This window comes from Chroicocephalus ridibundus, chromosome 1 (assembly GCF_963924245.1).
Source record: "Chroicocephalus ridibundus chromosome 1, bChrRid1.1, whole genome shotgun sequence".
NCBI lineage: Eukaryota > Metazoa > Chordata > Aves > Charadriiformes > Laridae > Chroicocephalus > Chroicocephalus ridibundus.
In genome coordinates, this window is record NC_086284.1 from 160,057,437 (window position 1) to 160,074,848 (window position 17,412).

The following is a 17,412-nucleotide window of genomic DNA, read 5'->3' on the forward strand; positions in this document are numbered from 1 at the left end:
TCAGACGGCAGTTGACCGAACACCCCCAGGTTCTTTTCTGCTGGGCAGCTTTCCAGCCACTCTTCCCCAAGCCTGTAGCATTGCATGGGGTTGCTGTGACCCAAATGCAGGACCTGGCACTTGGACTTGTTAAATCTCATATCTTTGGCCTCAGCCCATCAATCCAGCCTGTCCAGATCCCTCTGCAAAGCCTTTCTATCCTCAAGCAGGTTGATACTCCCACCTAACTTGGTGTCATCTGCAAACTTACTGAGAGTGCACTCAATTCCCTCATCCAGATCATTGACAAAGATATTAAAGAGAACTGGCCCCAACACTGAGCCCTGGGGAACACCACTTGTGACTGGCCACCAACTGGATTTAACTCCATTCACTACCACACTCTGGGCGCGGCCCTCCAGCCAGATTTTTAAACCAGCATTGAGTACTCCTGTCCAAGCCATGGGCAGCCAGTTTCTCCGGGAGGATGCTGTGGGAAACTGTTATGAAGGGCCTTACTAAAGTCCAGTTAAAAAACATGCACAGCCTTTCCCTCATCCACCGAGCGGGTCGCTTTGTCATAGAAGATCAGGTTTGTCAAGCAGTACCTGCCTTTCATGAACCCATGCTGACTGTGCCTGATTGCCTGGTTGTCCTTCATGTGCTGCATAATGGCATTCAGGATGATCTGTTTCATCACCTTCCCAGGCACCCTGGTCAGACTGACAGGCCTGTAGTTCCCCGGATCATCCTTCCAGCCCTTCTTGTAGATGGGCATCACATTTGCTAGTCAACTGGGACCTCCCCAGTTTGCCAGAACTGCTGATAAATGATGGAAAGTGGCTTGGTGAGCACTTCCGCCAGCTCCCTCAGTACCCTCGGGTGGATCCCATCCAGCCCCATAGACTTGTGTATGTCCAGGTGTTGGAGCAGGACCCTTGCCATCTCCCTTTGGATTATGGGGGCTTCGTTCCGCTCCCCGCCCCTATCTACTAGCTCAGGGGTCTGGGTACTCAGGGAACAACTAACTCTACTACTAAAGACTGAGGCAAAGAAGGCATTAAGTACCTCAGCCTTCTCCTCATCCTTCGTCACTATGAATTGCACAAGGGTAATAGATTTGATCACTTAGTTTTGCTCTGCGTGACTGGAGGAATTCAGGACTTTCCTGGAAGTATCAGAGGTTACCAGAGGCTGGTGGCACTTGTCAGTATTTGTAGTTTCCTTCCTGCAGAAGTGATTATATGGGATTCCAAACTGCACTGATTCAAAGGCCTGCATACATTACCACTGTGTCAGCGGCATCACTAAAACAAAATTCATAGAATCATAGAATACCAGGTGGGAAGGGACCTCAAGGATCATCTGGTCCAACCTATCTTGGCAAAAGCATGGTCTAGGCAAGATGGCCCAGCACCCTGTCCAGCTGAGTCTTAAAAGTGTCCAATGTTGGGGAATCTGCCACTTCCCTGGGGAGATTATTCCAATGGCTGTTTGTTCTCATGGTGAAAAATTTTCTTCTTGTGTCCAATTGGAATCTCCCGAGGATTAACTTGTACCCATTACTGCACATCTTTTCCATGTGACTCCTTGTAAAAAGGGAGTTTCCATCTTCTTTGTAGCCACCCTTTAAATACTGGAACATGGTAATAAAGTCTCCCCTGAGCTTTCTTTTCTAAGGGCTGCACAAACCCATTTCTCTCAGCCTTTTCTCATATGGCAGGTTTCCCAGTTCTTTATTCATCTTTGTGGCCCTTCTCTGGACCTTCTCCAGCCTGTCCACATCTTTTTTGTGTAGAGGGGACCAAAACTGAGCACGGTATTCCAGGTGTGGCCTGACAAGCACTGAAATTGCTCTCTTAGAATCTGTTGCACTGGGCACATCTTAACTGTGCCCCTTAACTATCACTAAGATGCTGAGAGACACTGTCACATTTGCAGGTAGAGACACAGATTTCTTCTGTCAACTTGAGCATGAAAGCTGGATTTCTTCTCACTTGAATTTGTCCAAACTAAGAACTAGGGATAGGCTCACTCTTCAGAAGTGCCTGTCTTTGGAAGGATGAGTTACCATCTAGACATGCCTGTCTTTCTCTGTTGGCTACAGACAGAGCTTAGATCAAGAGCTTACACGAGAGGCCAAACTTTTACGTGGTTGACGTCAGGTAAGATGAATCTAAGCTTGCAAAAATGACTGGTGGTAGTTCAATGACATTAATATTGTGAAAATGCAAGGACTGTGTCAGCTCTAATAATGCTAATATTTAGGTGATTCTGTATTTTATAAGAAGGTGGCACTGTGGCCTCTTCACTTACTGAGACAGCCTTCCTCCCGGTTTATATATAGAAGGAATATATAGAAATCTTTGTGGGAACAGAAATTCTAATATTGTTTTGATGATCACTATTATAATAGCCACAGGGAGCCTGGAATCAGTTATCTCAAAAACAACTAAGGGACTCGTCCCATTGACGTACTATTGAAATTATCGCAGCTCTGTTACAGGGTTCTTCAGCAGCAATCATGCACCAAATATGTTTGCTATAAAATATCTCTATTGAGATTTCAAGACAGAGTAAAACATCTTACATTAAGACACCTTATACATCTTTATAAAGAACACTATCGGTTAATATCTTTATGCAATTACTATTTTTATTAATAATTTAAGTATTTTATAGACTTTTTACACATTAATTGAATTTATCACAGCTGATCTTTTAATCCCAACACTGGTACCTTATGCAGTCTATACCTTCTAATGGTCCAATACTGAAAACAGGATGCAAACCAGGACAGATTTTCAAGACTTTCCTTTGTTCTACAGATATTTCTAATGAGACAGTCTTTGCTGTCCTGCTTCTTAACACAGGAGTTTTGTGGATCTGCCCAAAATTTTAATGTAGATGGAACTAACAGACAAACAGACAAAGCAAAGCATATTTAAATCAGTGCTTTGGAATCAGACTGAAATAGGCACACTTATCTCTGACTCCAGCAGGGGTTTAATTTGATGTCTGTGTCAAGGAAATATTACAGGATCCAGGGTGTCTTTCAGTTTTATGATCCTGAAGACTGCTCTCCTGTATGTGTCCTTGCTACTGGAAAAGGACAGCATGAAGATTATTTATGAAGAGGACAGCAGTAGAAATTGAAATGTCAAGTGTTTTCTAAACGCAGAGGAAGATAAAGTCTCTCTCCCAAAGAGTCTAAACAGAGAGAGAAAGGCAAAGACTGACAAAAAAGTGTGTAACATACAGACAAGGCATCAGGAGATCACATTAGTAATAACTGGAATATTTTTCTTCCATCCTCTTCCTTCCACTTTCCATTCTTAGTATCATCATGTTCTGCTTATATTTCAGTGGTCCAACACTGGACCTCATGCATGTGTGCAGTTCAGTCACCTCAGAATGAATTATAAGATAAACTGATGTACTTGGCTTTTCATAAGCCTCATAAAAAGTGTAATTGCTAGGCCAAATTTAAATAAAAAGAGGGCAGATACTTTTCGGATCTGCCCAGGAAACAGATTTAACATGGGGAACACTGTAAGTGCAAACAGAAGACCTGAATGGATAAGCACACAAACAAAGTAAAGAATCATAGAACCATAGAATCGTTTAGGTTGGAAGGGACCTTTAAGATCATCATTAACCTAACACTGCCAAAACCACCACTAAACCATGTCCCTATAGAAGTAGGTAGGACTGGAGAGAGGATGATCTGGCAAGATAGTAAGGGTAAATCAGCCAAAAGCAGAGAGTTTTATAGGACCTTGGAGTTGATCACAAGCTGTGATTCAAGAGAAACCGTGAAGCCAGTGGAAAAACAAGACAGGAGTTGTCTTTTAAGAAGCCAAGAGCAGGAGTGGTCTGATTAAAATAAGAGTTAAGGAACATAAGTTCTCAGGCTGTATGTTGAATGGCCTGAAGGCAGAATTCGTGAGGACTTGTAATAACTAATGTAAGAGCTGATGTGAGCCAGTAAAACCATAGGAAGAAGTAACAGATTTGGAGGATTGGCGTAAAGAAGGTGAAAATGAATGCTGGTCTTCAAGAGCAGCATCAAGGTTCTGTTCTGCAGTGACAGACCCCTTGGTTACTATGCTTACTTAAAACTTTTAAGTAATTTTGGAGAATTCTGATTTTTGGACGCACTGTTTTTCAAACTTACAAAAGATCTCAAACGTAGAACTTCATTTCTTCCATTGCTTCAATGGATCTTCACCACAGCAACATAAGACATTTTCTTAATAATGGAAATGTGATTAGAACATAATTGCAGAACAATAGGCAAAATGAAACATTATGAAGGACTTCAAGGACAGTAACAGCACCCCAAGGTGTTTTTTTCAACTTGATTTTTCTCAAATTGAGTGAATTGCCAGCTGGTAGTCCCAGTTTAATGCAAATATTGAGATGGAGTTTCGTGGAATACAGTTCCTTCCCTAAGCTTGTTCAGCGAATTATTTTAATAACTTTATTTCTGAAGCTATAATAATCCCTGAATGCCCATAACCATTATTATCCTCATTATCGTAATAATTTTTGCTATTATAGATACCTATATGGAAGACATAATTTCTAAAATCTCAGTGATCATTCCCACAGTAAATTTAGAGACTTTTTCCCACTTATAGTCTTAAGTTTAGTACTAGGGGTTTTTTTTGGTATTAGAAACTCCAGCTGACGGCACTGGAGATATCCCTGCCGAGTGGAAGAGTACCACAGCGCCAGAAACAGGAACTGTGCAAAAAAGCTGAGGACAGGGAGGCAATGTCTCTTCAACCTCAAGACTCAAAGTTATCACCCCGTTCTCTTTCTTCCCTTTCTTTTGGCCCTCATTATTACTTCTGTGGCAGAGCACCAACAGCCAATGTGCTTGGGGTCCGGTACTAAAAGCGTTAGTGAGATCATCACAGCCCTGAAGTGGGTTATAGGATAAACAGACATGACATTTACATTTCATGCTGGGAGACACTTGGCGTGAGTGATTTACACAGTTCCACAGGGCGAACCAACAGTCTCCTTAGGAACTGGACTGCACTGGCATTGCAGCAACCTTGATGCTTGCCCAGCAGTCAATCTGTGCAACTGAGAAGGAGATCCATCCATCAAAACCATTAAGAGCTGGTTTGGCATCTTTTTAAAACCCTTCAAACAAATGTCACAGTATTTGCCTGTTTGCCGTAAGTGAGAACACTGATCAGATCAATCGCCATGTTGAAGAAGTTTCCACTTTTCATGAAGAAATCTCAAACTGGAGCCGATGGTAACAGCAGGTGTCATTGTGCAGGTCCGCTGGTGGTTGATAGGGTCACGGCTTTCATCTTACCCTGCCTGTTTTCTTGGTTTATGCCAGAAATCCTTCTTGGCAGGCAGCCCTCTGGCCGCACATTCGTGTGAAAGCCACCACAATGGGGCCACGACCTGGGCAGCACTGTCAGGTAAGTTCCACCACAGGGAAGTGATGGAATTTCCATCCCTGGAAAGATGGGTGGACATGGTCCTTAGGGACATGGTTTAGTGGTGGTTCTGGCAGTGTTGGGTTGATGGTTGGATCGATGATCTTAAAGGTCCCTTCCAACCTAGACGATTCTATGATTCTATGATGATGACAAATGATGTCCAGAGCCCAGAAGGGAGCGCTGTGATAAGCTTCATCAGACTTTCTGCCTCACACAGCTCATTTCGCAGTTAAGATCTCTTCTTTATAGGTAAAGATTTCTTAGAATGAACCCTTAATCGCGAGAAAACACCATATTTCTAGAACACTTCCTGGGTGCTTTCCTAACACCAGCATCCCTCCGGTGGCAGACCAGGCAGGTCCGCCCGGCGCTGGGACCCGCCAGCTCCTTCCCCGGCCGTCCTGCGCCTCGCCCGGGAGGAGCGGCCCCTCGCCCCGGCCCCGCTCCATCGAGCGCTGCCCCCGCAGCGCCCCGGCCGGTGCTCGGTCGCCCGGCGCTGGCTTTGCCACCGCGACGGCGGGCAGGGGGCGCGCAGGTGGGCGGCGGAAGGGGCGGCCGCGGCCGCCAGGGGGTGCCGCCGGGGAGGGGGCGGCTGCGCGGGCGCGGAGCGGTGGTGCGCGGAACCGCGCCATGGGCAGCGGCCTGCGGAAGGGCCAGGCGGTGCGGCAGGCGCCCGGCGGCCGCCCGGAGCGGCGGGGGACAGCAGGTAGGCGGCGGGCGGGCACCTGCGCGGCAGCGCTTCGCAGCGGGGCGGTGGGCTCCGGGCGCGGCGGGGCGGGGGCTGAAGAAGGTCGCTGTGGTTTCCCGGTAAAACGCCCGGGAGGTCGGAGCAGGGCGTCCGGCCCCCCTCCCTGCCCTCCCTTGGCTCCGTGCCCTCAGGTGGGTCTTTGGGTAGGGCTGCAAAACAACTTTGATGTGTCTTCACCTGGTGTGGCCGTGGGTCCGACCACCTGTATCAGTGTCCTGGTTTGAGTGACACAGAACTAATTTCTAGTAACTTTATTTTTCAGTAACATTTCTTCTAATGCTTGGGAAAACTGTACTTTTTGAAGACTCTAGTGTTTGAATTTGTGAAGATATTTACTTCATGGCCAGCTATGGTATGTGGGTTTCAAGGTCTCAGTGTTTTTGAGGTGGCCAGGTGCGGGGATGAGGAGCAGAGACACCCAGGCACTTGACCCAAGCTGGCCAACAGGATTATTTCATACCATGAACATCACATTCAAAATAAATTAGAAAGTTTGCCGAGGAATGGTTTTTTCCTCTCCTGTGATGGCTGTGATCCTGAGAACTTCTTGCCTCAGTGTGGGACCCCTGAGCCCTTCCCTTCCTCCCGAAGCCACAGTGCTCGCAGTGTCCCACATTTGCTGCCCACTGCTGGGAGTGCACAGCTTCCTGCTGATAGAGTTGGCCAAGTGTAACCCTTGTATATTTTATATTGGTATCAGGATCAATACTGATTCTTTAGTATTACTGATGTTAATTATTTAGTCTGATTCTAGTAAATTTATTTATATTTCAACCCCCAGGTTTCCTTGTTTTTTCCTGATTCCCCTTCCCAGGTGGGGAGGGTTCATCGGGTGATAGAATAATTGTCTAAATTGCAATAAATTTTTGTGGGTTCCTCAAACCATAACAGTTGGTTACATGTTCCCAAACACAACCACTGGTGCATGACTTTTTTTTCCTGCCTGCCTTTATTTGCGGCCAGTGTCAATGGCGGTGGGGCTGGGCAGGGCTGTATACATCATCTCACTTAGAGGAGCAAGGGGAGATGCTGCGCGGCTTGAGTCGGGGTAGGGAACCATGGCCCTGAGGGTGTGCTGGCCGCAGCGCTGGGACTGAGAATCCCATGGCCTGAGGGTCCTTGTCACAATTGCTGCCTGAAGGGAAACCACAGCCTGCATGAGCATGCGCTGAGGTGGGAAAAAGATTTGGAATTAGATGGGAGCTGAACAGCCCTCTGGTCCATGGAGGTGATTTCTATCTGCCAGGATTGAGGCACGTTGCCACAACAGCAATGGGGAAATTTGTGTTTCGGCTGTCCACTTTGTACCTGAGTCAGAACATCAGTCTCTGATGCTCTTTGGGCATAGTATTAACCGTGCTCTCACTGGGTCTGTAAAACCTGATGAAAAAAGTGTAATAATGAGCTTGAAATAATGAATGCCTGAAAATTAACCTGTGCTTACATCTGGTGCTGTACAGCAGTCCTGCGTAAATGAAAAAGCACTCTTAGGATGTAGTATTTCACTGAATATCTACTACTGAGGGAGTGTTTTCAGCTCTACCAAATCCTTGGGAAAGGGGTCTGTTTTTAAAGGTATTTTTATATATGCAGTAATTTGAGAACACTGAAGTTAAAGCACCTTGATAGCTTTGAGGTATTATATTTTAAGCCTTATTATGCAGAATGGAAATTGTCAGAGTCTTGGCAAACAAAGAATAAAGGTGCCTGCGCAGTAAGAATTTGCGTAAGGCAGAAGCACAGCAAGAGCTGGCAAATACAAAGATGAGGTTCGTAATAGTTAAAACTCATGCAATAGGCTTATTGTTACAGCTCCGTATTGCTTAGTATCTTTCAGTTGTACCAGTATAAAATCCTCTGATCTGAGTTAAAGGCATGGCATTGGAAGCACTGGATGGTCCTTGACCTTAATAGGAAGGCCTGGAAAAAAAGAAAACTCTCAAACCACTGTCAAGAGAGTCCATTTGTCCTTGTACTTTGAGGGCAGTGCCGTGCCCTGAGATCAGTTAGGGTTAACCCACAACAGTTCCCTTATCTAATGCTACCACTACCACGTTATAATTTAGAAATACCCGATTTGGCTTTAAATCAGATACTGAAAGCTAGGCGGGTGTGACAGCACAGAGCTGCTATGGACTTAGGCCCAAACCTTGTTCCTCTGGACAGCGATGTATCTGCTGACACAAACTCAGAAATGAAGCCTGCATCTTAACGAGCTTTTTCAGCCTCGTGAAGCTGACTCATTTAGGCTAAATGACTTAAAAGAGCATACTGTTTGGGTTTTGGTTTATATGCTCTGCTGTATCTTCGTTTTTTCAATTTAAGACATTACTACTCCCTGCTGCCCATTCTACAACTCTGGCAGCATCTTAAAGTAATTCTTCAGGGAAGTTGGTTTAAACTGTGACGTCAAGGTTTATATTTCAGCATCTAGGCAGCTTTGCTTCTGGGATGGTTGCATACCAGTGGATTATTATCTGAAACCCAACGTCCATTTCCTGAAGGAACAAGTCAAAGTTTTTACTCTCCATCAAGCGCAAGAGATGAGGGGAGTTGTGGGTACTGTTGAAGAGGTTAAATAGAAGATTAAAAACAAATAATTACAGAAATGTGAATAAAGATACGTAATTTACTTTAAAACTGAAACATAATTCAAATAAGCTAATTACTCATTGTTTAACTGACTGTAAAACATGAAAATCTTAAATTAACCCCTTTCTATAGTTAGTCATACCAGGCAGTAAAGTATTTTTAATATCGACATATATCTCTTGGACAATGTGTATTTAAACTTATGATGTAGTAGGAGGAAGAAACTGAGCTGCTCCTAGCTGTAAGAATTTCTTGGTTACTCTCTGGATCTCTTCCCACCCTTTCATCATTTTGTCAATGAGAATAGTAAATTTAGAGTTACTAATTCGCTGTAAGATCTAAGGATGTTTAAAAAAGCAAACAGTAGCGGTCTGGCACTGAGCAAAACTGGCAAGGAAAATGGTGGCTAGCACAGGAAAAAGTAAAAATGTTAAGATAAAGTGTTTATATATATTTTGCGTAACATAGCTATTAAATACATTCTCTTGTCATTAGCTTGTGCTTTCAAAAAGTTATCCTACAATCTTCAAATAGCATTCTGTTTACTTCAACAATTGCATTCTGCGTGTGCAGTATTTATGACATTTTGTGAGTGTAAAGGTATGAAAATTGGAAATAAATTAACGAAAAAAATCAGGAAAAGCATTATTTTCTGAATTATCTCTGCACTACTTTTGTTTTCTGTATTATAAACATGTGTTTTACTGCGGAAAGGACTAATGAGAAAAATCAAAGCTATACAATAAGGGGCTAAACTTACACATCTCATAATTAAGATAGCCTGGGTTGCAGCTTTTGCTTTATAAAGCATATTGTTTCTGTGGGACTCTACGTTGGTATCACCACGAATGCTGCTTCCCCCCTCCCCCCAGATCCTCATGCTAGTTAAATTTTATGAGCAGCTGTGTTTTCAGATCAGTTTGACTTTCATGTAAGTTGAAGAGTTGCTCGGCTTCTTTCACGACTGGGCACTCAGGACACGGTGTGCTCTCTCTGGTGGGCCGGAAAAGTTATAGTAGGCTTGGAATGAAATTTGGGTTGGATTCTACAAAGTGAATTAACAGTGTATTGTTAGAATCATTGTTCCACATTTTTAGTGCTAATGTGAGAGCCTCTGAATACAGCGTAACCATGAGATAGAGTAACAGGGGATCCACTTTGGTAGTCCTAGTTCTGTTCTGGAGGGCAAACACCGATGGCGATTAAGTTGCATTCACATTTATTTATGTGTGGTGAGCGTGTGAGTAATGAGGCCCCAAATATTTTTATTTTTGCAGTATTTCCTGCAAATGTTTTGACCATATAATTTACAGGTGAAGTGCTCAGGTGTAACAATAACAGATGTGTCATAGCACTCTTTACGGGAAAGAGTAAAGTGGACTGGACTCCTGGAGGTGGCGTCATGGTTGCCCATGTTTTTCCTCTACCCTTGTTAACAGTTACACCATCCCTTTGATTTCTGCTGTGAACAGGAGCAGTGCTTGGCTCTCACAGTATATGGTACTTGTCCACCTTTTTCCAGTCCATTGTTTCTCTGTTTTCAAGACTTCCTTGGAGATAAGACTTCACCTCTTGTTGCTGTCTGAAGGTTGTTTCTCTGTTAAGCCCGTTTTGGACATCCTTTGGTAGGGTGTCTTGCTGTCTTTTTTGGTTGTGCTTGCAGAAAACAAACCAAATAACAGATAAAATTGTGCACTGCGGCTTATTCAGCATGCTGATTGGTAACTTACTCTCCTTTTAAAGTGAGAGCACTTCACCACTGCTATGTCCTGAGAAGGTTTTGTCTTTGATGCCTCCTCTGTTTTTGATACCTGTCTGCTGCAATGCAGCTGCCTTCCAGTCTGTACCATCTTGACTCATGTGTTTCCTGTGAAATTCTTTCCCAGTGCTTGTTCACGTTTTCCTCCCTTATTTTCCTCATTACTCTTCAGTAACTTCCTCTTTCGAGTGTGATGTCACATTGTAGGTCTTCCTCACAGAGCCATCCTCTAACTTGCCAAGCTATATCCGATGCCATCTCTTTTTCTCATCTTCAGTTTGGTTTTACTTTCTATTTTTCTTCCAAAGGGCTCACAACTGTTGCTTTCCTTAGCATATTGCCTTTCCAATGTGCGCTGTATGTGTAGTACACGTATAGTCTATGTACATATACCTGTATGAATTGTGCCTTGTACTGTTGATTATGTAGTCAGATTCGTTTGTGGTAAACCCTGTGGAACTGAGAGACCCCTGGTAATTTTTGTCTGTTAGAACGCTGTCTGACTCAGCACTTATTTGCATAAAAGAGATACAAATGCAAAGAGAGGAAGTAAAGTATGCAAATACCTCTGTTTCCGTAGAAAATAACAGTAGCTTAGTCTAGGCTAGTCCTAAGCTTTTCTTCAAAAGCTGCTAATGAGATGGTTTTATGTAGTGAACTGAGATGATACCTCATTTCATCTTCTGCTCTAGCGAATTTACCTGTTTTTACTTGTTGACTCAGCTGCTCGGAGAAGAAAATGTTGTTTGTCACGGTCACCTCACCTGTGTCCTGGCGTTGCATCCCCAGTATGGTGGGAAGGAAGCTCTTAACTTCCTTAACTCCTCCACTGTTTGCACAGCCTGACACAAAACAAGCACGTCTCAGTAATTCTAGCTCACAAAAGTGTAACGTATCTACTGTTTTCCACCCACCTTTCACAACTGTTTCCAGCTAGACCTTTGTCAGAACTTGTATGCATCAGGTTGGTTGGTCCTATCACTTAGGCAGCAAGACAGTTTGGAGGGCAATGACCTGTTAGATTATCCTGCTTCGCTCACCTCACAGAAATGCTATGTCATTGTGTGCTGGGCTGCTACAAGCAGGATTAAATTGTTCCACCCACGTCCTTTTGGTTTTCAAAGACAAGAAATGTTGATTACCCTGGACTAAAATGATTTTTTTTGCCCCTCTTGAAAAAGCCTGCTTGGTGTGTGTGGGGAAATAATCACGGGCTTCTGAGCCAAGTACCCCAGTACCTTCCACGGTGCGGTACCTGCCCTAAACTCCATGCCCATTCTGGGAGGATGTCCTGCAAAAAACTTGTTTTTGTTTAACAATGTTCACTTTTAATACTGGTTTGTTTGGCCAAAAAAACTGATTGTATGTGAGATGTTTTCCACCGGTTTTTGATGTTCTCTGTGAGTCAGTTGCAATCCTAACTACAAAGAGGCATGTGGAAATGAATAAACGGCTTTAGTTGTGGTAGAGACAATAAAGGCATGGCCGATGGCGGTAGGGACTAATGAGTGGCATCAGCACCAGGAGATCCTGTTCCAGCCCTGCTGAGTACTGTTTCACCTCTCTGTGCCTCAGGTGCCACACTTGTTCAAGTGCTACTTCCTCCTCTTGTCAGAGAATTGTTTATTTACTGACCAGAAAAAAAAAAAAATTAGCATGAGAGCATTAATCACAGTTTGTGGGAGCAGCAGGTTTGTGTTGGCCGCAGGAATTTCAAGAAAAAAAGCAGGAAGCTTAGCTTTTTCGGGTCATCCCAAATAAAGGGTGAGCTAGTATGGATGGCACCATGAGCATCTATAGGTAGTCATACCAGAAATCAGCTTCCTTTGTTTTGATTTGGATTAGACAAAGCATTATACTAATATGGGTAAATCCAAAAGCAACAGTGACTTCTGAAGGGAATAGACAAAAATCCATGTTAAAATTACTAGTATTGTAAGACGATGTTCTCTGCCAAGATTGCATATAAATCATTATGTGAGATGTTACAGCTTTTCCTGCAGTTCCAGAGCCAGGGAAGCTTTGTATTAAGTTGTTCATAACCAAGTTAATTTAGCTCACAATGAAATAAAATGGAAGTGGTCAAAGATACCTAATTAATTTAGCATTACTTGCCTTTTTACTGAGGAAGAGATAATCTTCTGAAGTTTACCTTTGTTTGGTTTATACAGCTTGTTCTGTTTAAGCGAATAGAGTCTGTATTTTAGATGCTCTAGAAATATTTGAGGTCAGCATGTGATGTTATGCTCACAGGAAACATCCCTGTTAATGCTAATTAGAGCAACCTGGCTAATTCCTATATGGTTTACTGTAAACAATTACATAAGAAAAGAGTAAAGGCTGAAGACTTTCTAGGACAAATACCAATTGTCTGATAGGGTCGAGGGCTTTGGTGGTCTGAGAGCTACCAGGAATGCCTGCATGAAAGCCCTGGTCTTGTTGGAACAGGGTTTCAAGTTCCGTAATTATTATGTCAGAAACGTGTCTTACAGGACTTCTCATAACAAGCCCAGGAGTACAATGATGTCCCTGTTGAAATCAGTAAAGTAAAATACTTTTTCATATTACAGTTGGACTTTTGTGGTAGCTGTGTGAATATTTAGAAAAGCAAAAGGAAATGACTAGGAGTAGGAATTCTTCTTTTTCTAGGAACTGAGGCCAAATGCAGAACCCCTTTTGCAGACTGTCAGGGTGTGACATGTTGTAAGCTTGAGTGCCTGCTTGTGTAGAGGCTGAGAAGGAGGTATTTTGGTGTTGACCTTCTTGACCTACATTAGCAACTCTTCTCATTCTTCTTGAAAGCAGAGGTGGTGGACTGCAGCCTGCTCACAGCACAGTGCTGACCCCTGACCCATCTTGAGGGAAAAGCAGATTGGAGGATGTTGCTAAGTCATTAGAAAATTGGACTGCAAGGGGTGGATTTTGTCACTTCAGGCCTTCATTTGGGTGGGAGCTTTTCCATTGGATGTAGAGAGCTTTGAATCAGGCCCTTGGGTAAATGTCACTTGAAAATTTGGTTTTCGTTTGATGTGGCGTTTATCATTCCTCCGTCATTATTTTTTCTGTGGCTTGTCTTGGTTTTGTAATTCTTGCTCTGCTGTGTAGGGGTTTGTTTAAAAGTTCTCAGTAGATCTTTATTTTCCCTTGAGAAAACAGCACTATGAAGTTTTCTGTCATTTTTCTGCTTTTTTCATATGTTAACTGCATTTGATTTGCTGAGAATGATGAGATTTTTTTCTCCTCTGGCTTAGAGAACTTAATACTTAGGTTGAAAACTTTCCAGAAGAAAATTTGTATCTACATGTTTTGCCACTTAGGGAAATGCTTTTAAATGGCTTGTTTACTCAAATGTGGTAAAAAAAGAATTTATGTTTTCATGAAGGAGATAGGTGTTTTGAGTAACACTGTGGACTAGAGTCCAGGACTCCGTTAACAGAAATCTGTGCCAAAGTAGAGCCCCCCAGTTTCTTTTCATGTACCCTATTTCAACTAAGTGCAAAGTTAAGTTATTCCACATTATGTTTTGATGTTGATCCCATTCAAGCTATGCTTTATTTAAATGGAAGAAGTCTCAAGCTGTTAGGCGTGAAAAGCAGATTAACAAGAATACCGTGAAAGCTAAAGCACTTTGCAGCAACACACTGAGTAAGTATAAGCAATAATATAGTTTGGAAAACTTCCGATTTCTTAGAAAAATGCCCTTTACTGTTTTACGTGTCGGTCTTGAAGCTTGGTGATTTTTGAATCTGAGAGCGAGTCAGAATCAAACTTGGTATGAAACACCTTGTTCTCATTTGTTTGTGGATTCAAACAATTGTGGATAGGGAAATGAGTGCAGAAAAGGACATCAACGAGCCAGGTTACACAACCAATCTCTTAGTGAAGTTAGGGCTGGTTTGGATTAGCTGTCATTTATATTGATAGTCAGGGATTGCTAAGAAAAATACATTAACTTAACGAAGTAACTCCCACCAGTGGTTTTAAGGGCTTCTTGGTCAGACATGGAAAGAGCATAAAGCTGAGAAAACCTGTGCATCTACTTTCTGATGGGATGCTGCCGATCACAGTCATTTCAAACACTTAAACACCTTTTGTACATTTCAGCAATATGTCGAGGAAGTCACTGGCAGAACCAGAGGATCATGAGGGCTATTTTCTGGGCTTATGCGTATGGTGCTTTCTTTGTGCTGTGTGAAGACTGCATGCGTGGGAAGCCAGCACATAGGAAAACAGACCTGCGATCCAGGGAGAAAAGGATGAAAGTGATTTCACTGTTCAGTTTCATCTGTTAATGTTTGTGCACTCTGCAGGTGAAGGAGCTACTCAAAGGCCCAGAAGTTCTTTGTTTTTCACTTGAACTGCACCAAACCGATAAGTGAGCAAGCAGTCTTACGGACTGAGCGCATAGCTCGCTCTATCTTAACTTCTCCTTCCTCAGTGCTTGTATTTGCAGCCAGTGAGATTCTTTGAGAAAAAACTGCCTTTAGCCCTGGGAAAGATGCATGTTTTTGTAGTATTGGTGGGGTTTTTTTGTTCCACTCACCATGGAACTTCTTCCTTGCAGGCTGAAATTACAAACCATAAGGAGTACATACAACTGCTGCAAGCTTCTCCTTCTATAAGTAGGTGCAAAAGATGCTCTGAGGTAGGGTTTTTTCATCTTCTGTGTTCTGTTTTCTTAATATTTGACACGTAGGAGGGAAAGTAAGGATTTTACTCTAGCTATACAATTTCTGTGCAGCGATCACTTATGGTACTTTACACATAGTTAAAGACAAGTAGCTAATTTGAGTGAGAAGGCTTAGAGGTACTTGAGTGAGAGGCTTAATTGGGTGTAACATGTATCTTGGTCCTGTCTGTAGACAGCAGGATTCAAGGCTCACATATATCGTCCTTCAGAAGCAGCATTCACGGGACATCAGTGGTTCACTCTTGATTAACAGCGCTTGTCAGTGAGCACTGTGCATGTAAATAATGCCGGCTTGGCCTGTCTTAACATTGCTGACTTGTTATGTGTGCAGACTTTGGCTGAGTTCAGGTAGGGGAGGCAAATGTACCTCTAAGCTATCTTTATGCTTCCTCTGGCAGGGCAGCCACGTGCTGAATCAGCATTGGAAAGAAAGAGGATAGCCACAGGGCTCTGCTAGTTTATCCTGTCAAAGGTACCAGTGGTTCTTGGCCAGGATCACTACAGCACAGCACATGCAGACCTTATTTAAGCAAGCCCTGACTCATCTTCTACAGTAGCCAACTCTGTTGTTTCTCTTGATGAGCTGTAAGGATGCACTGTGTCTCTCTCTCAGTAAAAAATAAAGCGTGTGAGGTAGATCGAAGGTCTGACTTACACCAAAGTACAGTTTCTAAGTATTATTTTTTTTAATTTCCACTCACTGATCCTGTCCCTCAGGGAAGTGCGGGTGCATTGTGATTCCTGTAGGGGCAAAGGCAGTTTAAGAGGTTCTCATACTTCCCTGCATCGTGCCCCAGGTTTCCATTGCTTCACAGTTTTGGCAGTTCAGCTGATTGCAAGGCAGACTCTCAGTCTGGATCTGTAATATGATCCAGCCTGGAGGTATGTATTTTAAAGGCTTGGGTTTTTTTCCTTGTCATAATCTGGATGATGTAATGGCTCTCTTAACGTCACTTCCAAATGTTTGAGTTTACGCAACGGAGGAGATGGTGACCTGTGTTGAAAGGGAAGAAATGGGCAAATCTAGAAGCAGGAAAAGCTGAAAGTTTCTCCGCCTAAAAAGCTTACTTGAGTGTAGGGTAAACATTCACTGTCATATGAAATAGCTTGTATTTCTCAGATGCGTGAAGATAACGCTGTAAAGCAAGTTACATGCATGTTCATAAGCGTTACAAAATTAGAGGCATCTTCTGAACTACTGGAGTAGAGACAGCTATTTTCCTTTTTTTAATTACATTGTTTGTGAAAAATATGAAGTTCGTTCATGTTGATAATGTCCTTCTGTGTGATACAGAAAATCTGGGTAAATCAGCAAAGATCTTTGCCTTGAAGTGCTGCTTACAGACTGCTACGGTGAGTACTTGAAAGGCAGGTGCTTTATGTGGGTCCTCACGTCCTGCCTCGGCAGCCCATTGGATCCCTGGGTGGACACTTTTGCAGATTAAGGTGATTCTTATTCTGGAGCCGTTCTGCTCACGAAGCTGGTCCAGGTTGTTGTGTTGGGCTGGTCACATTTCTGCCTGGTCAAGGCCTTCTGAAACCAATCGTGCCTTTTTTCACCCCTGCCAGAAGTTACACAACCAACAGTCAAAAGTTCAGAGGCCTTGGTACCACGGAGGACTTTGCCTTGTGAGGAAGCTCACTCCCAATAAGGAAGGATGTGGATTAAAAATACCACAGTTGTTTCACTATTTTTTTTTTTTTTCTCTGCTCAAGAGGTGGCGGTGAGGCTTAGCGTAGCCTCCTTCAGAAATGGATTTAGGTAAATGCTAAAAAGGTGGGGGGTTTTGCTCATTTAAGAAGCTGATGAGCAAAACTGGCAGTTCTGCTGCCACCAGGGAGAGAAATGTTGCTGCCTCCTCTTCCTTCACCCTGGTCTGCGTGGGTATGCCTTCTGCCTGGCACTGGCTGCGATGCTCACGGGATCCTTCCCTGAGCTGGCTGAGCCTGTTAGGCTGGTGGGAAACTGTCCACGTCTTTTCTTCTCCTGGGTTAGTTTTCTTCTAGGTTAGTGAGTTGATTTAGCTCATGTAAGGGTCTGTTGGCTACCAGAGCTGGTGCCAAGTATGCAGGCAGGGTGTTCTGTCGGCAAGAAGAAAAACAAAACAGTGTGGTGGAAGAGAGGAAGCTTGTCTCCTTTTGACAGTAGTGATTTGTTAAACTTGTTCCCCCC

General features: G+C 43.3%; 1 protein-coding gene across 1 annotated transcript in view; it reads left to right on the forward strand.

The window, feature by feature from the left end:
• The first annotated feature begins 5,990 nt into the window (after nt 1–5,990).
• Nucleotides 5,991–17,412, forward strand: part of TXNRD1 (thioredoxin reductase 1) — a 41,125-nt gene continuing 29,703 nt past the window's right edge. Inside the window, exon 1 of the mRNA XM_063320945.1 lies at nt 5,991–6,156. Coding sequence (XP_063177015.1) covers nt 6,081–6,156 — 76 coding nt within the window. The 5' untranslated portion in view covers nt 5,991–6,080. The remainder of the gene's footprint in view (nt 6,157–17,412) is intronic.